This window comes from Corella eumyota, chromosome 1 (assembly GCF_963082875.1).
Source record: "Corella eumyota chromosome 1, kaCorEumy4.1, whole genome shotgun sequence".
NCBI classification, from domain to species: domain Eukaryota; kingdom Metazoa; phylum Chordata; class Ascidiacea; order Phlebobranchia; family Corellidae; genus Corella; species Corella eumyota.
In genome coordinates, this window is record NC_137490.1 from 15,741,423 (window position 1) to 15,766,655 (window position 25,233).

Here is a 25,233-nt window from a genome sequence, read left to right on the forward strand (position 1 = left end):
TGTTGAGACAATGGAAATTGAGTTGTTTTAATTCCACACAGAAAGCATCTCTAGCTTTTTAATTGATTATAGCGGAGGTTTAAAAGCACTCACAAGAACTAACAGCAAATTAACCCCTAGATGTAATCAGGCAAAATATATCTTCAGTTTTTGGGACAAAAATTCCATTATTTCCTTTACATAAATAAATAGCTTTATTAAATTATTTTAACAACCTTTCGTTTGCATAGATTTTATTACAAGCAGCCATGTTACATTTTATTAAGTGCGTTAGTACAACATAAACATCAAGCAAACCTAACATTGAGCTAGTGTAAATTCAACTCTGACATATGAAAAGTTTGCACCATTTGACGCTAACAAAACAACTAAGTATTAAGTGGGCCTTTGTTTTGGTCTTTTTTCCAACAACTGAAGCGATTGTTGGATTTGGATGTTTACTTCAAGTAATTTGGCACACATTCCCATAGCATGCTCATTCAAACCAACAACGCCAAAAACATGTTCTGAAATGTTACACAAGTAAAAATTTTAATTAATGACAGTTTTAAATAGATTGTGTTGTTTGGTATATTAAAAATAAAGTACCATTTGTAGCTGTGCTTGTGACATTGTGAAAATAAAGGCTTGTTAAAAAGTCAGCCATGGAATCATCTGCCATTCCAAGCATCCTATTTGTCCAAGTTTTTCTAAACAAGATAAAAATTTTTAAAAAACTCTGTTAAATAAATTATAAAAGGCTCAAATATGATCAAAAAGCAGGTCGCTTTACCTGTATTTATGTATCTGTGCTATAGAATTATTAAAGTTATGCTCCCTTAAACTAATTTTTAAAGCTTCCAATCCATCTTTAAAGTTATTTGGTATCTTTATTGTTTCAGCGGATTCAGAATCTTGGGTTCGATGAAATTTTGTAATACAATGTTGCAACTGTTTGTGAACTTTATCAATTTTTTTCGAAACATTTTCATTCTAAAATGAAGAAAAAAATTTTCCTGATGCACCCTTTGCAATAAACTTGGGTCTCATTTATATATTTTTTTAAATATTAAAAAAACATTACCTCGGGTGAGCTTGTTGAGATAATGTGAATCAGTTTATTAAATGTTTGAAAGGTAATTAAAAGTTGGTAATGAAGTTTGTATAGAAGTTGAAATAATTCCAATTGCTTAAACAAAAAAACAACTATTAAATGATTATTGAGAGTAACAGAAAAATATTAAAAAAAATAACATACTGATTGTTCCAACTCCAAGAGGTTTTCGGGATTAATATTTTCGTCATTACTTAAAACCTCAATTTTTGACAAACAGGAACAAGCACTCTGTTTTTGATTACTATAAGCAAGCAAGTGATCCTAAGAAAAATAAAAAAGGTTACTTGAATTACTTTATAGCGCAACTAGTTTGCTTTTTTAAATTTGTGTTTAACTTACATGGAGTTCAATAACACCAAATTTAAGTTGTTCAGTAACAGGAGATATGGTGCTTGGTTGGGCAAAACAAATCGGACATTCCAACTTTTTGGGGAGGTCATCCAACATAGAACGTAAGAAACTGGTTAAGGACTTTACTTAATAATAATTCTAAAATTTGAAGCAATGCAAATTTTAACTCCTATATTAAATACCATAAATTTTTAGTTTTTAATAACACATGTAAGAAAAATTAAGGATATTGAAATGAGATGATATGGATTCAAGTTGTGGTCCCAAATGTTGGCAACCTTTTTTACTCAGCGTGCTTAGATCTACACAAAACTTTTCATACAAGGAGGGAAATACGAGTAAGATTAGACTAATTACTCCACCACTTGAGTCAGTTGGAAGTTCAGTAATTAACTGATGCCATCTTAAGATAAAAAAGATTGTTAACATATTTACTTGATTAAGTCTTCAATTGATATAAAAGAAAAAGAATGCTAAGTTTACCCAAATACCGTTAAATATTAAACTCGAGTAAATGGATTTATTTTTAGTTATACCTGTCCAAATGTGAAGGTGAAATAAATCCAACAGATAGTGAGTCACTGTTGTTACTTTGACTTGCTTCTGATATTTCCATGTTTTCTTCCAACTGTTGTGATCTATATTAAAAATTAAGGATTTTGTACTATTTTTTATGTAGTAAAATGATTTTAAATATAAAATAATACACTTACACTGAGAATAAGCTTTCTGAAGACTTAACTTTTGATAATTCTTCACTTGTTGAAAAGTCTTCCAAAGTGTCTAAAATGACCAAAAAAATATTTGGCAAAGCTATATAAAACTAACTTAAAAATTGACAATTAATCACCTTTTAAAAAATGGCAAACTTAAAATAACCACACCAAACTAAAATCACAATTTATCTTTACCATCAAATCCACTTGGTTGTTCAGTAAACTGATCACTAAAATCGAAAGTTTCATCGATATCAATTTCCTCTAATAAAAGTGATGTTTCCTCTTCTTCAGCTAATAAAATTAATGTTGTGAAATAAGTAAGCAATGTTCCCAAGTCAATTAGAAATACAGACTGTATTGAATTACTATTAAAGTAACATTTGAAGCAATTTTAAACATTGTTTATTAAGAAATTTCCAGAATGGTTATCTTAAGTCAAGGTACTTTTTGTTGTTATTATCTTTAAAAGTCAAATGCATTTTGATCTAAAATTCCTAAATTAACTATAATGTCATGAAGCAACAACTTTGTACATTTTGTAGAAGGAATTTAAATTATTTACCTGGTAGTTGTTCTTCAGATGAATTTTGTGAAGAGTTTGATTGATTTATTGGATTGGAAATTTCGTCCGAGGAATTCTTGGTTTCAGTTAACTCAGTGATGCTCATATTTAACTGAAAAACAAAAAAAAAATTATTGATTTAAAGTATATTTGGCTTTTAAACCTAAATATAAAAGAATTAAGGCGTTAACCAACATAATATAACTTAAAAAAGTATAACAAACTCTAATTAAAAAATTAGTTGTACATGTTTTTATTTTAATTGACAAGGTGTAGGCAACTACTTACATCTGAGTGTACCGACGAAGATTTTGAGGTATTTGAAATATTTTCTAAATTATCTTCGTCGTTGTTGGGTGTATGTAAGTGGATCTAAAAATTAGCAAAAAATCAAGAATACGTTAAAATTTGAAAAAAAACCTACCCTCCAATATCTATTTTGGAAAAAAAAAACCTACCCTCCAATATCTATTTTGTAGCACAATCTAACAAAGGCTAACAAAATAAAATCTGTCGATCAATAAACAAAATTTAATAAGGATTTATTTGATTATTATGCCCAATATAAATTATTCATAGATTTAAAAATCGCAAAAGTAGGAATTAAAATGGCTACATACATTAGCACATACAAAAATCAATAATAAATATAAAAAATAAAATAATCTTTAAACTTAAACTATTACTTGAATTCAAAAAATGTAAATTAGCTTGACTGCAGAAAATTAAAACAACTTCAAAAAATAACAATAAACAAACTAACCGAAGTGAGATCAAATTCTTCCGGAGGTGGTTCCTCCTGGACATTAAACTCCTTTACAATCTCCTCTTCCCCTGCATCAGAGGTCTGCCACTGAATCCCCATGTTAAAGTTGTCAAGTCCATCACCCTATATTTAAAATAAAGAATTAGATTATTTAAAACTATAAAACTTTAATAAAAGTTAACTTTACACTAGTATAAATTTTGACTTTTGAATTAAATGTATTTAATATATTTAGTTAAAACTAACAGCAGCTTCTTCAAGTTCATTGAGAAAGTCAAAATCTCTCATCACTCCTTGAAAGTGAACATCCTCCACCCCTGACACAACTTTGTCATCAGCCTTGGCCAATTTTTCTGTAAAAATTAACGATAATAAACTTTCTGTTGTATCCACAGTAGAACAAAAAAAAACCTGTAGGGGAAAAATATTGTTATTATTTTTTTAAACGAATAAAATTAAAAAAATATTTATTAGACATTCTTTTTTTTTAATTTTATAAAAATGTTAAATTGTTATTGTTACCTTGACCAGATAAATTAGCGATACTTTGTTGGTCACTTGGTGTCTCACTTGTAGGACTTGTCATCGACTTAAATTTGAAGAGTTGCATTAATAAACAACAATTTTACAACAGATTAAAAACATTTTTAAATTAATTTAAAAATCTTCAATATACTTTAAAACTCACCTGTATGTTTCTAAGTTTTTTGATTGTGTCACTTGTACCAGATGTCATCGAACAAATTTTCACAACAGCTTTTAATCTTTCCCGTGTTCTATGTTGAGATAAATGTGGAAAATTCCAACCCATATTTTTGTTTCTTTGTTGGATTGGAGATTTGGGGGATTTTGGCAGTTTTGGTGATTTCGTTAAGCCTACATATTTAAATTAAACAAATAAAGTGATTATAACAAGACATAAAGGTAATTAACCACTACAAACTTATCAATTTATTAATTCTACAAAAGTTTATATTTACTTTCCTAATTAAAATGAAAAATATTAGTACTGACTTTTTTGTTCATTAACAAAGTTTGCAGCGTCTTGAGGAAACTCAAACTTAAACGAAAGAGTTCGACCAGGTAGTTCCATGTGCTCTTTATCACTATCTGTTGTAAAAAAAACAAAACATTAAAAATTTTTATGTAAATAAAAGTCAGGACTCTAATTAAACTTACGTCTGTTCTTCATAGTTGATATAGGTAAAGTAAGTTGGGAAGATCGTGAAACTGCTAACTTTAAAATTGTGAGAGCTTCGTTCCAATTCTTTGTCTACAAAAATCAGCATACAAAAATTATGATTACAAATTTCAATTAACTTTAATACCATTTAAAGGGTTTTTACAAAACCGAGTAATCATTCTTACATTAAGATGTTTAAATGTAACTTGCAGTGCATCCTGCACAACTGGATCATCAGGTTTTGATAAAACGTTTGAGAGTGCAAGGAGACTATGAAGTATTTGTAAACATGCTGAATGCAATATCACATTATCTAAAAATATAAAAACATAAATATTCAAGGAAATACTTAAAAAAAGATAAATTTAAATAAAATAATAGTGGATCAGCATAGCAAAAATGCCATACAGAAGTTAACCATTTTTAAACAAAATTATTATACCAATTTTCCATATTATCAACACATCTTAAATATATTTAATACAGTTAACAATATGTTCAATTTACAACTTAATAAAAATCTTAAAATAGATAAAAGGTGTTTTTTTAGTTTTACCTTTATCTAACATGTCATGGAGAAAAATCAGTTGAGGTTGAATAGAATGCGGAAAAGTTTCATAAATATATTTACAAACAACTGTAATCCATGTTTGAGGTGTTTTGTTGTACGTGTTGTTGTTATATAAGCTCATCACATGTGCTAACGACTGCACAACAGGAAAACAAAGGTAAAAATCATAATTAAATTTCTCGAAAAACTTGATATAAAACAAATAAAATACTTTAAAAAACAATTTTAGTTCTTTTATTATATTTGTTCAAAAATATTTCAGAAAAAATTTTTAAAAAAATTTTTCCCTGTAAAATCGAAAATATTAAAATCACTATTTATTAATTTAAAATCCATTAATTTTTTTTGCATTTATTAACCTGTAATTTGTATTCATGTTCAAAATTGTCCACACAAACTTGTGCAATATTTTGTGCACACTCACAACAACTGGAATCTGGGTTTCCAAACTGTAAAACTAAACTTGGAAGAAGCGCAATAACATGAACAGCAAATCCAGTTCCTATAAAAAATAAGTTTTGTTTTATTAAAAAGTTAACGAAATTATTTTAACACTTCTAAATTAGCAAATTTTGTAATACAATTGAACATATATATCTAGGATTGTTTTTATATACATTTTTTAATGAATAATACAATATTTTATATAATAACATAAACAATATACTACATTTAATAAAAACATTACTTAGTTCAATAAGTAAATAAACGTTAATGATAAAATTACCTTTTCCCTCTAGTGTTGATATAATGGGGTATTTAGAAACAGTGGTGATCTCTGATAAGACTAAAAATGCAGTCTCAGAAGTAACATTTGAAGTTAAACCTTTCAACAACAAACCTTGGATTCCAGTAAACTCTGGCCACTCTAACTTAGTCAAGTACCTGAATGCATAAAAAAAAGTTTGATTAAGATTTAAGTGTAATAAATATAATAATTAAAGTTTACACCAGAAAACTGTGGGAAAATTATATTTTTTAACCTTTCTAAAAGCATTCTTTCGCGTTCTTGTGCTAAACGGAAATGTTTCAAAACTTTTCCAACAATTTTAAGTGCAATTAAATATTCATGTTCGTAATCTGACTCCAACACACAAACAGATATCCAAAATATCTAAAAATATTGGTTTTTTTTAACGTGAAATATAATAAAGCTTCCTTAATGAATTGTGCAAATTTTTTAATTATTAATTTTGAACATTAATATTTTTTTATTCTTAAAGTTATGCCTATTTGTTATTATGTAAACATATGTTAATACATTTAGGTTTTTGATAACAAAATATTGCTTATTAAGGTTTATAAAAAAAACACCTTATAAATACTGTTTTGTGTTTACCTGTGCTAATAATGTTTCAGTATCTGATATAGTTTTTGGTGTTTCTAATTTAAGTTTATCAGGCTTAACACAAGCCTTGACAGGTTGAACAATTGGGGGTTTAGTATCTGAAATTTAAATAAAAGGTTAACTTAGCAAATAAATTTAATAAATTTTTACAAGCCATGGGAAAATTAATGTATAAATATAAAAAAAAATTATTTTTATCTCAGCAAATACTTGTAGAAAAATATTGAGAACTTTTTACCTGAAGTAAAAACGTTGTCATTATAACTTTCATTGTGCCTTGGCGAAATAATTGCGCTAGGTTCATTTTTGACTTCTTGTATCATTTTCTTGTTTAACGACACGGAACCTGACCTTCTGTGACGATGCACTTTAACTGGTCGCTCAGATATATTTATTGGGACAGTGGATAACATTGAGTGACGTTGGTTATTCTTTTTAATATGACAAACAGGGTCGGGTGGTGTAAATTGAAATGTTTGATCAGTTTCCATTGGTTTTTGTTCAAAGTTTCTGAACAAAATTAAAAGTGTTGAGAATAATTTCAGACAATTCTTTAATACAAAAAGCACATGACTTTTATGTGCCCTTCTTGTTTAAGATAACATTATTCAAAACTTATTTTAAAATAATGAAAATCCTTCAACATATTAATAAATTTATCATTATTTTTAATTTAATTAAATCATCCTTACTCGGGTTTCTTTATATTGTTAGTTGATGGTATATCAGCAACTGCGAGTAAGGTCAATAGAATTTCGATAGTAAAACTTTGTGCATGAATGTTACTTTCATCTGCTGCAAACTCACTCAGGCAGATTGCAAGCTCAAATAGATTACAGGTAGGCAGAGGAGAGTTGAGTGCACGAAATATCTAAAAAAATACAATTTTAAAAAATCTACACTTGAAGTTGATTACATTGATTTTAATTACTAAGAATTAAACATTTTTTGTTATTATTTATTATCCACCCTTATTTATAAATTGTCATTTTAAGATTATAATAAGGGCTGTTTTGTCAATTTAAACAATTGGATTATATAATAAAAATCACCTGTAAAGCCCTGCATGCATAATGTTTGTTACTGGCACACACAGCGAGTTGTAGTGAATATTTGACTAAGTTCTGAACGAAAGTTATCTCCTTTACCTAAACAGATTTATGAAAAAAATTTATTTGATCAATAAGTAAATCTGTAATTATTAATTCTACAAACAACAAATAAGTAAAACAAAAAAATTTTTAAATAAAGTGCAATTTAAACGTACCAGCGTATCAGTTATCTTGATAAAGTTTTGTACAAATGAGGTTAGATGTTCTGTGCTTTTTAAATTAGTGTGGTCAGGATATACATCTTCACATTCCCATAACTGCTGTTTTGGCCTAAATAATTTAGATCCAATTAATAAAAAATGATTGCCAATTTTAGATTTTCATTTTAATGAACTGTAATGATATAAATACCTTTTAACAAGATCTTCAACAAAAGATAAAATCGTTTTCTTTGGCAAACTCATTTTTAGTCCTTTTAAAGATGGAAAATGTTTATAAATCAGGTCATCTAAGAATAATTTTAAATTTGAATTAATAAAATAGTTTAACATTCAACAAACAAACACAAAAAAACAGCAAATTTACCTTCCTTATTCTGAGGAGGTAGATCTAAACACTTAGAAAACGAATTTCTTGAGTTCCAATTAACTGAAGAGACCTAAAATTACGACATTTTAAAAATAAAAAATTTAATTAAAAAACTTAAAGTGTAAACTGCATTAAATACACAATTAAAACAATAACAGCAAAACGTTGGTTTAAATATTTACATGATTAGCTTGAAGATTTGGGGTTGATAGTTGTATAAGAATATTAGCGAGTAAAACTTGACATTTTTTAGGTAGAACTTGATTATGTTCATAATCCATTCCTAACACTATTGATATTAGGATGGGTGACAAATGTTTCTAAAAACAAAAAAATATGTATATTAAGCTAAAAAAATGGGGAAACAACCTTAACTTGTACAAGAACAACTTAGTTACTAAATTAACAATTTATTTTTATTTTTTAATATTTCTTACCTTCCAATTTATTCTAACGCAAGGCTCGCAACTAATTTCAGATAAGAAATAACAAGCAACATTGCATCTAAAAATAAACATTAATAACTATTAATTTATAACACGACAATGATATAAAATGACTGCTGACAAAACCCCTTTTTTACCTAAACAGTGATGGAGAATCAGTGTAGTCAATAAAATTGTGTTGAAGTCTAAAATAGTAAAGTGGGGTATCTGGTTTTGGTAGGGGTTGGATCATTCCACTTCTTATTGCATTTCTCCACTAAAAATATATTAAAATTTAAATTTCCTGTATTAAAAGAAAAAATTATAGGCCCAATGTAAATTTACTTGTTGATAAAATATGTGAAACAAAAGTAAACACTTTCCTTAAAACTCAAACTTTTTACCTGTATATAATTTTTTTGCATTGGTGAACTTGTCTTATTAGTGTCATTGTTGTTGTTCAATGAATAAGTTGACATTGTCTCCATACTTTTAACCGGTGTTAAATTACTCAAGCTTTTATTGGGAGAGCTGCAAATAAACGACAAGAATAAGTTCAAATATATATTAACATATTAGTTTACACAATCTTCTAAATAATCTAAAATAACAGTACTTGTTATCACACACCAGACATATAAAATGTATTTTAACAATGGATGACACAATAGCTTACCTTGATAAATGATTCCTCGTAATTTCTGTCACACCGTCAATATTACTTAAAGACAAATCACTGTTAATTTTTGGCAATGAAAGCATGGACACTGACATTCGATTCTTAAACACTGAATTAAACAACTCAGTTTTGCCTTGACTAGATCTTGAACGCATTGACACATAGTTAAGGTTATCACTACGCACTGTACCACCAGAAGTTTTTAAAGGGTGAAGAGAAGCAAAAGAACGATCTAGAATAGGGGAAGAGATGCTTTTATTTGCAGGAAAAGTGGTGAAAAGTGATAAAAGATCAGGCGCAGAGCCAGCTAAAAAACTGTCGGAGATAACAGGTTGAACTTTTATTTTGTAGAATGGTTCATTTTCTGTTGTTACAACACCGTAATGTGGAAAATCAGCACTCTAAAAACACACAAAAAAAAATTAAAAAACAAACAAAAAAGAATTTTAATAAAACATATACACTAAAATATTAAAAGCTCTGTATAAATATCTTTTTAAAAGCTCTGTATAAATATCTTTTTAAAAGCTCTGTATAAATATCTTATTAAAGCTCTGTATAAATATCTTTACAAAACAATATGATATAGTGCTAAAATACCTTGCATTCATTGACCAAATATTCAATCACTTGTTCAGGTTTAACTTGAATAAGGCAAACAATTATAAGTTTTGCCGTTCTTATAATATCCTCAGATACTTGTGAAAACAAAAGAGAGCTTGCAAAAATGAGTAAAACGTTGAGGTTGTTTGGCCAGGTGCTGCATAAAGTTTTCCAACAATTTTCTATGGCATGCTTCGTAATTTGATCATACTAAAAATAAACAAGTGTTCATCTTTTAAACCACTTTACATTTTCAAAATTTTTAAATTCCATTAAAATATATCAAAGCTAGGTAACCGAGCATAGTTTTTTGTACTTGATACCACTATGACATTACATTTTAAACAAATTCATACAAATAACTTACATGAATAGTTAAATAAGTAAGATTGTTCAGCACGAATATAGTTGAAGAATAGGAGCCCCAGCCCATGGTAAAACTTGTGTGTAATGCTTTACCCAAGATTTTTTTGTTTTCAAAGTTTTTCCGAATACCTTCTTCTTCATTAAAAACTAACTCAATATTCTCAAGCCAGGGTAACATGTATTGAAGCATGTGTTCTTGGCCAACACCAGTAGCTGAGAGAAATCTTTGAAAGATTTCTAAAAATAACGGATAATAACTAATAAAATATAACGGATTACTAAAAATAACGGATAATAAAGATTACCTTGGTATGACTTAACAAATTTAAAACCATAAAATTTGTTACAAGAAAATGAAACCATCTAATCACGGGCAATTTACATAAACATTTATACCCTTAAAATAAGGTCTGATAAAAATTAAATTATAATGAACAAACTTGTAATTAAATTTATTTTCACGCAAACCATTAAATAAAGAAATGGATTACAAACCGGATAGCATGGGTATTGTAAACTCTGGGTTTGAAACAGCCAGTTGTTGAGAAATATCCTTTTGTGAAAGTTTATAGAGTTTAGAGGATGCTGTCTTTTCACTTTGCTCCCTTCGATCTTCATCCAATGTTTTGATCAATAACCTTTAAAAAAACAAAAATAATACATATTTAATCTGTTAGGCAAAACAAAGGCAATACACAAAAATGAAAAATTTAATTAAAGTAACCACTCTATATTTAAATACAAGAAGATAACATAAAACAGATTTTAACCTTGACTTAAGTAGAAGTAACAACTTCAAAGCCGTCTGCGAAACATCATTGTTTGCGACGTTGAATATTGCAAGATTAAATAGTGACACAAGACAGCATGGATAATCCCTTTAAACAAAAATTTCAAATATTATTTCATGGCAATAAAACAACACTTATAATTTTATAATATATATGAAAACTAATATTTCGTTAGTAAAAAAATAAATTTTAAATGGTATTTTATTAGTTTTAATTTTCAAAAGCAAACTTACATGTAATTAAATATTTCGGCAATGCTAAGAAAGCAACCTTTGACCACAAGATGAGTCCCAGTGTAACACTTATCCACCAACCAGGGTAGTAACACTGTAGAGGATTGGTTGTGATATAACAAAAGAAATACCGCATCTTTACCAATGTTGTGAATAGTCATGTTATCACAATCTGTATTTAAAATTCAAAGCATAATTTTAACATACAAGCAAATTTGCTTCATGCTTAGGACATTTCGTTTTAAAATATTTAAAAAGACATCCTAAATATGGATTTTATTACTGCAAAAAATTTCCAGTAAAAATAAATTATAAAATAATTAGTATTAAGTGTACAATGTATCTATAACTATACTCACCAAGTAAAGATTCAAGCCATGAAAAGAGATATCCCCCAGTTTGTAATCCTGTTTGATCAAATACAGAATCACAACATAGCACGGCACATTCAGCTTTCAGTGCTGTTATGTGAAGAAGTGAGTTGAAGTCTGCTACCTAAAAGTAAAAGGTAAACATTTAAAAAGGCTAAATTATTTAAGGTTTTGGGTAGAAAATTATGACTACAAACATAATCATTACAGTTCCTATGATTAATATTGTTATTACGTTTTTAAAAAAATATTATGATAATAATAATGTTAAAGTTAGATTTTAAAAATTATAAATTACAAAAAATGTTAACCTCATCATCATATATTTCTGACTTCTCCGGTGTGTTATATTTGCCACACCACTTCCCGAATAAGAAGAACAACGACCTTCTCAACTCACAATCAAGTATTACTTCCTTACCCGGTCCCAGGTGCTTTATTGTATAGGTAATCTATACAATAATAAACAAATTAATAAATGATAAAGTACTTCAAATTGTGACTTAAATTTTAAATAATTTTTTTAAATAAAAATTTAAATAATTTTTTTTCATAATAACATAAAAGTGTAAAATAGCTGTTATAATTATTATATGACTTGCCAGTGAAGCAAAATGAAGTCTTAGTTCATCGATACTAGAAGTTGAAGTTATCAAGTGAGTTAACAAAGACTGAGATGAGGAATAAGTTGATGTTTGCTGAGAAACAAAATATATTAATAAACTAATAGCCTATACAAAATCAATCAAAATGTGTTTTAATTTGAGCCTTGCAAAAGATTAAACGTCAAAAATGCAAAGAAATTAAAATAAATTTTAGGTACAAGTTTTAAAAATAAATAAAACTAAAACCTGTAGTGGCTGTGAAGTTGGAGTTTGTGATATTTCAACTTTATCAACAGATTCAAGAAAGGCACAAGTATCAGTTATGTAATCAAGAATTACTTTTCTCAAGTTATTTCTTGACGATGGTGGATAATTAGCAGACAAGGCTTCACTTATAACCTAAAACAAATAATATTTAATCAATCCAAATTTATTCAGTTTTTAATTCTAAGAACACAGGGCATATTAGCTATTGTTAAAATATATTTAAAAATTTAGATATTTTTAAAGACATATGATATGTTTGTACTTGTTTAAAAATGTAAAGGAATATAAAATGTAACAACAATATATTATCAAATAAGTATATTATTTTTGGAAATATCGACTTTAACTAACCTTATGTCTAGCCAGTCGTTCAAACACATGAGAGAGCAACACTTTATAATTATCTCTCTTTTTCTTTCTTCTTACATTCTCTTGCTTGTGTGATTTGGAACCATCAAAAATGAACGGCATTAACTCGTTTAAAAGGTCAGAAAAAGCAAGAATACTAAAAAAAGAAACAGCTATAATATATAATATAAAATAAAGTTCACATATCAAAATGTCCAGTTATTCTTTAAACTTGAAAATCCTTACATTAAAATAACTAACCTTGTAGCACCCAACCCCACCACAGCAGCATCTTTGAGAAGAGGGCTATTCTCAACCCTCATTAACCCAATTAACCTCTGAAACAATGACGAAGGAGTAGCCGGGATGCGCTCTGGGTCACGTAACAACGAAACCAACCAATCAGGAGTGCCAGCCGGTATTGCAGATGAAGTTTGTTTCTAAGGAAAATTTTATTTATTACCAAAATTTAACAAAAATTTAAAAATAAATCAATTGTATATTTTAAATAAACTTTACAACATCAAATGATTTGGTTTAACTTGAATCATTGAGACAACATAAAAGTACTCTACATAGTCTCAAATTTTTGTTCAAATATTCTAACCAAACATTTTCATTAAAAATATACCACAAGACAAACATCCCAAAAATCACTTATCTAAACCAATATGAGAATAGTAAAAATACCTTCATTATTGACATGCTGGTTGGAGCACACCTACAAGCAAACACGAGGTAATTAAGCCACAATGAAAATGATGAGTCACTTGTAGTAGGAAGGGTGGCCACCTACAATTAGTAAGAAGAAATGATTTCGATAATTATATTCTATTTCAGGCTGCATGTAAAAATTTAAGTACAGAATGTAACAATTAAACTACATCTAACACTCAATTATCTATTGAATATATTGTAAGCAATTAAAAATGGGTAAAAATACTATATCAAACTATTAACTTACAATAAAATTAAGGTCACAAACTTTTTAATAATTTACACCCCATATTTAGGTTAAGGTTAATATTTTTACACATAATTTAACTTACTTTTTTATTAGAAGATGGCCCATTATCGATGTTCTGCCACATATGAAGTAACCTGATGTTTATATCAGGCCAAACAAACTCAACAGCTGAAGGACAGAATGCTGGCAAGTATTTTGGCTTCATGAATGCTGCTATAAATGATGTCCAAAGATCCACTCTTTTTTTCTGTCACAAAATTTTAAACGTTAAAGTACAAACCCAAAAATTATTTTTGCAGCTAAGATAACTGTGTTAAATATCAAAGATAAATAATAAAGAATTACTAAATTTTTTGCCTCGAAAAATTATTTTTATTTTACCTTAAAAATTAAAAATAATTTACTTACTGTGTGCCAGCGTGAGCTATATTCAACCAGAGCAGTCACATCACACTTGCTAGCAATGCTTAAAGCTTCAGTGTACTCGCTAGTCGATATATCTTGCACAAGTTCCTGGTTGACTATTACATCATGAGTAACTTGTGGACATAATCTGTTGAGCACATCAATGCACAGCTCATCATCTGCCTTGCAGTAATCAAGATCTCTAGCAAGAGTTTTAACCTAAAATTTGTAAAAAAAGGGGATAATAGTACATAATAAAAGAGCATTTACAAATTTAGACTTTGACAAAATAAAATTTTTTAATTAGGCACAAACTTATTTGAAAAAATAATAAAATACCAATTAAATTATGCCTCTGTGGTACCAAATACCAAATTGCCTTAAAAACTATTATTAAATTATTAAGTTGCAATACACTTTTTATTAACCTCTTTCAGTAAAAGACAACCAAGTTTTCTGGTCACACTTCTGCTACTACACAACAACAATAAAGTAAATCCCTCAACCCTGTTGATCAAAGGGCCAAAAACACTTTTACGTTCATGGGAATCATTGTTCATTCCTCCACGCTTTTTGGTGAACCTAAATTGTAAACAGGTTAATAGCTAAACTACAAATCGTTTTCAACGTACTTTACAGATATGTTTCATGTTTTATTTTCCAGCCAAAAATAGGTAAGTTTATCCAGAGCATAAATTATTTAATAAAAGCAATTAAATTGTATATTTTAAGCACATCCACATCCTTATATCTTATAAATCATTAAAGTAAACATATTAATTTCGATCTAAAAAAAGATTGCATAACCCAAAAACAACTTACTTGGGTGTTTGATTAGTTCCAGATATAATTTTGTTATGCCAGCCAGTAATAAGCTGCATTAGATATCGCACAACTGTATCAAGTAATACAGGGTGCTCATCGGACACCTAACAAATAGAAAAAAAAACATTGACATAAACTTAGTCTGAATCAAAAAAATTATTTTAACAATTCTTTTATAATTATTTTATATACGATATTTAAAACAGCCTAAATTTTTTGTTCTGGTGCTTTTAAATGCTCTCACCTGTTTCAGTATAAAAGACACAAAAGTAGCGACCACATCTTCACGTTTGTCAGGAATATCAAGTAGAAATAACTGAAGGGAATTAAAGGCAAGTGACCTTAATTCTTCATCAATGTGAATTGTTAGTCGAGATAAAAGTTCAAATAGTGAAGTATGGCCCATGTTGCCTACTGGTATTAACCTATAAATTTGTAACAAATAATACTTTTTGAACACACACAAATAGATTACAGATAGCAAATGAAACTATGCAACAGAATAAAATTTTAAAACAAATATATATATTTTGTTTAACAAAACTTAAATTTTAATGAAATTTATATTCACCTAGGTAAAGCTGCTACACAAGTTCGAAAAAGTTCAATTTTAGGTTTATTTTCAGCACCAATTGCATCTGATGTGCGATTTGTCATCATCATTTTTTGACCAACCTAAAAAAAAGTGGTAAATTGAAACGTAAACAACTACTAATAAAAAAAAGCAATAATAAGCAGGTTACTAAACAATACCTGTACAACTAAACAATACCTGTACATCCAGAGTCTGTAAAATCCAATCCAAAGCTTTTTGTATATGTTTATGATACGGTAATACTCCGATTGTTTTTGCTTCATCTTCTGTCAACATTTTATTCAAGAAAGTTTTTTTAACACGCAAAGTGTTGCCTGATGGCATGACACCAACTGTTACAGGCATTGGTGGGGCCCCATCTTTTTGCTGAAGACTGGCAGTTACAACAAGAAAAGCTCTTAAACCTGATAAACAATTATTTAAAAAGTTTACCAGCCCATTGATTAAGGTTTTACAATATTTTAACAGTTTAGCAAAAAACAATTTTATCAAAGATACTACATATTTCCAATTTTTTTTTTTAAATTACCAACCAATATTCATTCTTTCAGGTTGCATGGTCATGATCTTTGAGGTTCTACTTATACAGAGAAGATCAAGAATAATTTCTTTCATCGCAAAATCTAGTCTTTCTTGGGCGATAAATTGAATTATTTTCACATAAATACTAAGTGGAGTATCCTAAAACATAAAAAATATGGTTATATACAATCTAATATTTTTAAATGCCTTAAAAAATATTTATCCACTGAATTTGTAGTAATAAACTTACTCTCACAAAAAAATCCAATTATTTGGCATTTTGAACCAATTACTTTAATTTATTGACATTTAAAAAAACACCACCACAGAATTAAGAATTTTTTTAGAAATGATTAAAAGATAATTTACTGTTAAGTGAAAGTGTTTTATACTTAACCAAACAATCATAAATTTTACTTCTTTTTATAACTTCAATGTTTACCTTTGGCACTATGGCTCTTGAACCAACAGGAAATAATGTTTTGATGATAGATTGAAGCCGACTTTGTGTTGCTGTGTTACTTTCACACTTTATACGAACTGTGTAAGCCCACAATAATCTGTACAAGGACTCTAAAGCAACCCTTGAAATTTTCTGATCTCGATGCTTAATGAATAAATATTATATTAAAAAAATATAGAAATTTAGTTCATAAGTTAAACAACTTTTTATAAAAATTATATTTCTAAAGTAATTAGACTATAAATATTATTGTTAATATGATTTATTTAGTTTAGTTTTTTATAAAGGTGCCTGATACCACTTAATTCTATTATATATATTTTTACCTAATTTAGTTACCTTTAAATTGGACAAACAGTTGTCCAGAAAAATGTGCCAGTTATTAAGAAAAAATTGCTTCTGTGAAACACACAGCAGGCAAGTCACAAGAGGATACATAATTAGCTGATTTTTCTTTCGTTTTGATAATTCCAAAGACGTTGGGTATAATGCATCAACAAACTCACGCAGAACGGGAATATTTACTTCAGTTTTAACAGCCTTTAAATATAAAAAAATAACATTTTTAACAACCCGTACTTAAACATAGGCTTCTTAATTAAAATGGTTAACAGTTTAATAACCCAAAACTAACAAGCTTAAATATTTCTGGTTAACAAAGTACACAAAGCAAAATAGTTACTAACCGCAGCAACAGGAACCAACACTTCAACAAACAGACTTGCTAAAGCATGTTTAATATCTCTTTCCTTTACTTCCAAACTGTAATCAGCAAGTTCCCGCAAAAACCTATTTAAAATTAAAGTAGGTTTTTAACTTATACAACACACAGCTCTTACCTCTATCTTGATTATATTATAATATACTGAATAAAGTAAATTTTTTTGCATAAAGATAAATAAATACCTGAAAGATGCCTCAAAATCCTCAACCGGGTACATTTTAATTCGAAAAAATTTCATTCCTAATATTAATCCGATGATTATTTTAGTGCTGTCTTCATGCTTCTTTGCTTCCTCAAGATCTTGCAAAAACTTTTTGCGAACAGGTTGAAATCTTTATTTATAAAAAATCATATAAAATCAGTTTAAGATGTTTGTCGAAAGTTGGCTATATAATAATTAAGGATTAAATGTGTAAGTAACAATTATTCCAATGGGATTTAAAGCTTTAATAACAGTGATTGATTAACAACATTTAATACTTTACTAAAACTGATTAAATAAGGCTTTAGCAAAACCAGTCAAAAACACAAATTAAATTTACAAATACAAAAAGCATCTACCATTCTTCAAAAGATGTGCATGTCTACTTAAATTAACTAAAATATTTTTTATAGCTTACTTGGTTTTAGCTACAACTCCAACAACCTCTGCATACAAATCAGCAACAATTCTGGTACGATTCATACCAGTTGATGCCCCACTATGCATCAAAGCTGCATGTTTAAAGTGCGAGAAAGCAATCACTAAGATATGTTGTATTTGTTGTTCTGGTAAAGGATGTACCAGCATTTGTTGAAGAACTTCAATTAAAACAAGGCAGAATACAATAGCAATCGCCATCTAAAAATAATCATATTTTTTGCTTATTTTAAATTTAAGCACATTATAATCCTAAATAATATCGTGTAAGACTATGGTTTAAACCCAACGCATGCCACTTTTAGTTTAATTTTAAACACACACCTCCCGACTTTTGTTTTTGTCGTCTTGATCTTTTTGCACTGAATCACTGGAAATAAAAAAAAAAAATTAATTTATATAAAGCTGTAAAATAATAAAATAGTAAACTTACTTTTTTGATTTAAAAAAAGAATGTTTTGTTTTGTTCTCTGATGTTGAATCTTGTTTGCTACTTGGAAGCTGATATTCAAACCTTTAATATTATATGTATACAGTTACCAAACTTTAAAATTAAATAGTGTAGCTAAAATTATAGCAGTGCTGTAATAGGACAAATATTAAAGTCAAAGTTGCTTTTAAACCTATCACAGTGAATAATGCCAAGAATAAACATGCACAAAGTGACCAACTTACCATTTAAACAATGTAGCAAGCAATGAAGACAGACAATGTTCTGCTAAACAACCCATCGAGCTTAAAAGCTGATCAAATTGAGGGTCTTCACCTCGTTGTAATGACTTCATTATTAATCTTTCATCCTAAAGTTTTAAATAATTTGTTATGAAGACATAGTAATTTTAACGAGTATTGTTTTGTGATTTTATTAAGCTTATGATTACTATCCACTTTTTTGTTATAGACCATATGTCATGTGTAGCAACAACAAAGTCTTACAGTTGTTTGCTCCAGCAAAGCATCAACCTTTTTACCAACTTGTTCCATAAAACTGGAAAATAAATTGTGCAACACAAATTCTCCGACCACTACATCCTGTGTGGCAGTTGCAGTCATGATGAAACGCTAACAAGTTGTGTTATCAAAATAAAAAATAAATAAAATTTGACATTTTTCAGGTCAATTTACATCTTAAATCTGAAAATACATAAATAAACCATTTTTTTAATAATAAATACTTTGAATTTCCAATGATACTACTGACATTATGATGATGCCACTTTTATAAAAGCAGTTATGTTATACCATTTACATGTAGCTAAATTAGCAAAAATATTTATCTGAATAAGAATGATAACTTGTTTGCACCTTCTTCAGTTTTTATGTTTAAGCTGCAGATCTCTACTATCAGCAGAGTAATAAATCAAACTGATTATTATTCAACTTAATACGCTAGCTGGATCATTGTTGAAAAAAAATGTTTCAACCTGAGAATTCCAAAAAATAAATACTGATATACTTTTAGTTGTAACTAAATCTAAATTTAACTCGTTTCATATTTGATGACTAATAATTCATTATACAACATGACTGTCACCCTGTTTGTTTTGATTTCGTTGACGTCGTCTGCTGACAACGTAAAAATTGCTCACCCACCCCATCACGCGGTGGGTAGAATCTTGCTTTCAATCCCTAATCTGTTAGTACAAAACTACTTGGTACAAAAGCCACATCTGTACATATTTATAAATTTATAAACGGAAACAAAACGACCACAATAAAAATACAAGAAAGAAAAAGTTTAATAAATAAGAAACAAATATCAGTCATAACAACACCCTAATCAATTTAGATTTAGGCTAAAAAAGGTTGCATTGTTAATGGCAATATTAAAAAATGCTAAATCATAAATATTCCAATTTGTTTTAATAACATTACGTTATAATTTTTTTTTAGAGCAAATTTAATACATGTTTAAACAAAATAATTTAAAAAAATGCTTTTTTTAAGACAAAAAGAAGAATTTTAGCATTTTATTATTGTTTTCTTTTTTCTAAACATGTAAATATTTTATAAATAATAAGTAAGCGTTCTTTTAACACATTCTTTCCCAATATTGTAGCTTTCATGTTATTTTCAACAGGTAAAACTGCAAGCACCCACCAAAGCCAGTTAGGGCCATCTGGTGTCTGTAAAACAAAATTTAAAAATAAATATAATACTGCCACCATTTTTACAGCAAGTAGTTAAAAAGGTAAACTATGCAACAGACTACCTCCTTTTTTTTATTTAAATACATTAAAATTAATGCATTATTTTTTTTAAGTATAACAACTATGTTTTTTTTTTATTACTTAATTAGAATCAATCAAAATCAATTTACTTACATTTATATTGTCATCACGCGGAGGTAATGATCCAAAATGTTGAGTTATTTTTTCCCTCATTGGTAATTGTAGATTGTTTACCCAAGATTGTGCCTTTTCATATACCTAAACAATTTTAAATTTAAAAATTAAACCCAATATTCAGAAGGTTTATACATTTTTTTATCGCGCGAAAAAATAAGAGCCTTTCATAGAGCACTTATTAAGTTGTTGTTATGACAAATAAACCATTGAAGTTGTTTAACAGACATGGGTTAAGTAAAGTGCACTTAATGTAAACCTCGATAACACACATTTCCTTATATAGCGATGCTGTTATATAACATTCGCTATACAAATATTTTGTTTATCGCATTTTCTCGATGCCATTAGCGTGTGAAACACTTTATTAAAAATAGTTTTTACCATATTTGTTGTTCGAACAAGATTTCCAAGAAGCTTCGGATCCGTTACTTTCGTGTCTTCTATAATTTCAATTTTGGCAACATTATAACCATCTCTTTTTTCACAATTACTTGTTCGAAATCTCTTTAAACCAATACTATCCACTACAGAGCGGCCATCAGGAAAAAATGTAACATCCCGAACTTTAAGCATTGTTCCTATTTCATGATGCCTGTTAAATAAAACATTTTTAATATTTTTTCAAATTAAAAACAAATATTTAAAAATTTAAGACAAACTCTTAAAACAATTTAAGAGGCAGTATTCATAAAAAAAAATTAACGAAACAAAAGCAATATTTGGTTTAGTTACATAAAAATTATTTTTAAATCAATAAACCGATGTTTATTTTAGGCAAATTGCATTCTCACCCGCAACGCAACAACATGTTTATAACACCTTTAATTTGTGGGTTACTCTCTTAGGAGGTTATATAACATCGCATATTTTTATTCAGATTATGTAATAATAGAATTTGTTGTTATGTAACTTGAGCAGTTTTATATAACAAGTAATTTTATAGCAGAATTTGCTCTTTGTGTGGTTGCCTATTAACCTAACAACTGCCAAATGTCAAAAATTATATAACCCTCAACTTTCAACTTACGATTTATTAGGTATTTGCATACATATCCCAAATTCACTTTTATTAAAACTGAGGCATCTTCTTAACATCAATCGATACCTTGGTTCAAACACATGTAAGGGACATGGGATTGAAGGAAATGCAATCGTACAAACAAATATGGGTTGCAATTCCCTGTAAAAAACAGAAATTTAACATAAATTAAAGAAGTCAAAAATGAAATGTAAAACTTCTTACATCTTATGACTAAACTCATTCAAAACAACTTTAAATATATGAAACAAAATCCTAGTTAGATAAATATACTGTACATTAAGTCACTAAATTCTTCTTTATCTTGTTCCTGTCTCTCTTTACAAGCCTCGGGCAGATATGTTTCCATGATGTGTTTGCACGTGTCATCAGAGGCGTGATGTAAACTCTTTAGGGACGCTTGAAGAAAGGTTTCCATTGACGTTTTACAAAGAGGACAGTTAGTGTTGTGGTCAAGACATCTATAAAGATTAGCATAAATTTTATAAAAAATCAAAGAAATCAAAGAATTTTTTTGGTAATTGAAAAAAAAATTTATTGAAAAAATAACAGTTGTTTTTAATATCAATAAAAAACTATTTTATTTTAATGTAACATGATTATTAGCTTTTATAAAAAAATAAATATTTAGATAAACAAGTTTATAAAATACCTTTGAATGCAAAGTTGGCAAAACACATGACCACATGGAGTACAAACAGGATCATACAACAACCTCATACACAAACTACATTCAAAATCTGTTGGATCGATTTTTTTAACATCTAGTTCTTGTAAGGTGGTAAGGCTTTTGTATTGTCCAGATAAAACTAAAAACAAAACTTTAAAATTACAATCTTAAATTAAAAACACAACAATATTTGAAAAATCGAAAAAATTACATGTATTAAAATTAAAAAATAGGTAGGCTATATATATACAATGAAGTCCTTTCAAAAATTTTAAATTTTCGTTTAAAAAATAAATTATATAACATAGCCCTCAGGCTATAAATAGCCTACGTACAGTCCTTCTCAAGTGCTGAATAACAGATTGAATGTAAATCCTTTTCTAGCGTAGGCTCCAGACTTATTACAGGAAAAGCGGCATCGCCATATTCTAACAAAATAATTTACATACAAGAAATGCTCTAAAGAATATTAATCTTAAAAAGGTTGATAATGACCATGAAAAAATCCATACACATAAATGCATTTTAACCTTTTTAAAGGTTACATAATATTTATTTTTGTTTGAATTAATTAAGTGCATTTTCTAACCTGATAAAAGTTGCCTTGTCTCTAATTCGATGTCAATAGTGGCTTCAGATTCATGTACACAAGTGAACTTACAAAACTTATTTATTAAATCCAATTCATCAACATCATTTTGAGAATTGTTTTCATAACTGGTCTGACTACTAGAGCAGGTTAAAGAGTCGTTTACAATATCATTGTAAGAGTTGATCGCCTTTTTTTTCTTGGCAGGTGAAACAGATTTGGTGATAGAAAGTTTTGTTTTTTTATTAAAGTTTTTTTCCTGATTTTTGGTGAACATAGGATGCAATATAATTTCTATTACCTAAAACAAAAAAAATGTCTTTAACTTAAATACTTTAACTAATAAACTAAAAGAATAAATTGTTAAAACATTGTTTAATTTAAAAAATTACCTTTGAAATTTTTTGTTTTGCCAACTCATTAGTAGGATCAAAATTATAACAAAGTAAAAGCGACAAGAGTGATTCTTCGTAAAAATGTAGTTTAAGCAATATTTCACTTTTCACGTAATGTGCCTAAATAAAAATTTATTTTAAAGCTATATATATAATTAAAATCTAAAAATAATTTAGACTAATACTTTATTTAACATAAAGTTTTAAGGTACAGGAAATAAGGATTTAATAACAAAGCAACTTAATTTTGTAATGATGGCATTACATGTTTATTTAATAATAAGGTTCTAAAAATGCTAAATCACCTCTGGCCATTTTTGTATTAAAAAAGTCGATCGCAAAGAGTCTTGAAGCGCTTTATCGAAATTATGCAGACAGTAATTTGCTTTTGCTCGATGGAAAATGGCATGGTGGCTGTAGGGCACTAAAGAATTGACACTGATTGATTGCAACATAAATTTTATGCAAAATGATATTTAATTGACTAAACAGGTTACTGTTAGTACATATTAGTTGTTTTAAAAACTAAAATACCATTTTAAGGTATTTACATCTGCAACTAAAATTCGGCTTTGTAAAAGTTTATTTGTGTTAAATTAGCAAACCTTTAAAAAAAAACTATTACACACTATAAAACATACGATATTATATAAAATTTTGTTTAAGACTTTATTTTACCTAGTTGTAATGCCTCTGAAAATTTTATAATTGATTCCTGATAATTTTTCTTTTGCAAAAGTGATTCCCCTTGTATTGTTAAACCCCTGCCCTTTGTTTCATCCGGATAATGCTTTTGCACGAACGAAGAAATAGTTATGTTTGACCTTAAAAAAAAACAATTTTAGTAAAAATCACACACACCATTATATACAGAAAAAAATATTGAGCACTCAAATATCTTTAAATATTTAAAATTATATATATACAGAACAAAATTTTACAAATAGAAAAAAAATAATTCAACAATTTAGTTATAATAGCAAGACAAAGGGTTTGGAGTAAACTAATAAATAAACAAACCGATAGTCAGACGCTTTGCCAGATATTTTCTTCTTGCAAACAAAACAATTTGCCATGCTATGATCTGGGTGCAGTACACACAAGTTACAAAATGTATGTCCACATGTTAATGTGATTGGTTGGTATAATAGCTCAAGACAATATTGGCACAAATAAATATCTGAAAAATAAATATTTTTTAAACTTTTTTTACATAAAATATTTTAGTGTTACTTTAGTTCCCAATTTTTTTTTACAATTAAACTTCAAACTATTTTTATTTTTATGCGTTACCTTGCTTGGCAGCATTATTGGGTTCCAATGTTTTTCGGGTTAAATTTTTTTTAATTAAGTTTGAAAATTGAAATATTAATATTCTTGATAAAATTGTGTAAGTCGCTGAACTCAAAACATTGTCTTCTGAAGAAATCTAAATATAACATATTTCAAAAATGAAACCTTTTTATAAATAATTTTTAATTTAATAATTTATTTGTACCAAACTATATATACTTCCAAAAGTAAAATAGAAAATAAGTTTTACTTACCTGAAGAGCTAGAAATTTTAAAATGGTTTGAAATTCAGAGAAAATTTCATCTTTTTTAGCAAGACTATTCTTGAAAATGTCTTTTACAGCTTGTTTGGCAACAGTTGATTCCAAAACATTGCTCTTTGCAGAATCTTCATTTTTAGGCGAGAATAAACTGTTAAATCTTCCTTGTAGAATTTGGGTTGCAGAATTATTTTCTTCATTTAAAAAGTTCAGTTTTGACATTTTATCGACCTATTAGTTGAATAGATGCAGTAATATTCGTTATTACAACATTTAGAAATCTACAAACAAATAAATCTAAAATTAAATTTTTATTGTAATTAAACTTTTTGCAAATAGCTATATATTTATCATAATTTAAAGCTAAATAACAAAACAATTTAAACTTAAAGACAGTTTTATAACTGCAGTTTTTTTTAAATTGTTTAAGTAATTGTTTAACACATTACTAAATAAAAACACAAACAAAATTTACAAGCAATCCAATGATCTAATTCGGCAAAGCATAATCTTTTTATTCTACATAAGACTGACAAAACAGTTACATAATAATAACCTGTAATAGTAAATAATA

The 25,233-nt window shown here is 27.9% G+C and overlaps 2 protein-coding genes across 3 annotated transcripts; both read right to left on the reverse strand.

The window, feature by feature from the left end:
- Nucleotides 1-225: 225 nt before the first annotated feature.
- On the reverse strand, nucleotides 226-19,191 carry LOC145745777 (protein furry homolog-like). Its single transcript, XM_082563941.1, has 64 exons — nucleotides 19,002-19,191; nucleotides 18,741-18,865; nucleotides 18,499-18,579; nucleotides 18,390-18,435; nucleotides 18,046-18,266; nucleotides 17,608-17,757; nucleotides 17,388-17,490; nucleotides 17,041-17,241; nucleotides 16,681-16,845; nucleotides 16,250-16,397; nucleotides 15,894-16,120; nucleotides 15,693-15,796; nucleotides 15,366-15,546; nucleotides 15,119-15,225; nucleotides 14,725-14,878; nucleotides 14,300-14,515; nucleotides 13,974-14,138; nucleotides 13,615-13,716; nucleotides 13,186-13,364; nucleotides 12,928-13,081; nucleotides 12,556-12,708; nucleotides 12,307-12,402; nucleotides 12,016-12,156; nucleotides 11,693-11,828; nucleotides 11,334-11,505; nucleotides 11,080-11,187; nucleotides 10,805-10,947; nucleotides 10,311-10,546; nucleotides 9,941-10,153; nucleotides 9,338-9,741; nucleotides 9,066-9,192; nucleotides 8,820-8,938; nucleotides 8,674-8,740; nucleotides 8,419-8,556; nucleotides 8,234-8,306; nucleotides 8,060-8,156; nucleotides 7,864-7,978; nucleotides 7,649-7,744; nucleotides 7,289-7,467; nucleotides 6,835-7,106; nucleotides 6,588-6,694; nucleotides 6,232-6,362; nucleotides 5,976-6,133; nucleotides 5,608-5,750; nucleotides 5,234-5,384; nucleotides 4,863-4,990; nucleotides 4,674-4,767; nucleotides 4,509-4,604; nucleotides 4,183-4,370; nucleotides 4,017-4,083; nucleotides 3,741-3,847; nucleotides 3,492-3,617; nucleotides 3,017-3,100; nucleotides 2,729-2,840; nucleotides 2,359-2,457; nucleotides 2,161-2,230; nucleotides 1,984-2,085; nucleotides 1,678-1,850; nucleotides 1,436-1,548; nucleotides 1,238-1,357; nucleotides 1,064-1,168; nucleotides 773-972; nucleotides 589-689; nucleotides 226-506 (listed from the first exon to the last, which is right to left on the reverse strand). The coding sequence occupies exons 1-64, from the start codon at nucleotides 19,116-19,118 to the stop codon at nucleotides 376-378; spliced, it is 8,937 nt and encodes a 2,978-aa protein (XP_082420067.1). The 5' UTR covers nucleotides 19,119-19,191; the 3' UTR covers nucleotides 226-375.
- A 555-nt stretch (nucleotides 19,192-19,746) lies between these two features.
- On the reverse strand, nucleotides 19,747-25,233 carry LOC145745789 (LON peptidase N-terminal domain and RING finger protein 3-like). 2 transcript variants are annotated; one of them, XM_082563960.1, is made up of 15 exons: nucleotides 25,216-25,233; nucleotides 24,654-24,940; nucleotides 24,400-24,535; nucleotides 24,127-24,286; nucleotides 23,785-23,930; nucleotides 23,412-23,530; nucleotides 23,104-23,226; nucleotides 22,712-23,012; nucleotides 22,458-22,550; nucleotides 22,105-22,261; nucleotides 21,731-21,913; nucleotides 21,441-21,593; nucleotides 20,795-21,005; nucleotides 20,390-20,494; nucleotides 19,747-20,191 (listed from the first exon to the last, which is right to left on the reverse strand). In XM_082563960.1, the coding sequence occupies exons 2-15, from the start codon at nucleotides 24,879-24,881 to the stop codon at nucleotides 20,039-20,041; spliced, it is 2,268 nt and encodes a 755-aa protein (XP_082420086.1). In that variant the 5' UTR covers nucleotides 24,882-24,940; nucleotides 25,216-25,233; the 3' UTR covers nucleotides 19,747-20,038. The 2 variants fall into 2 exon arrangements, with proteins under 2 accessions (XP_082420086.1, XP_082420078.1); XM_082563952.1 differs by lacking the exon at nucleotides 25,216-25,233 and having other exon boundaries at nucleotides 24,654-24,949.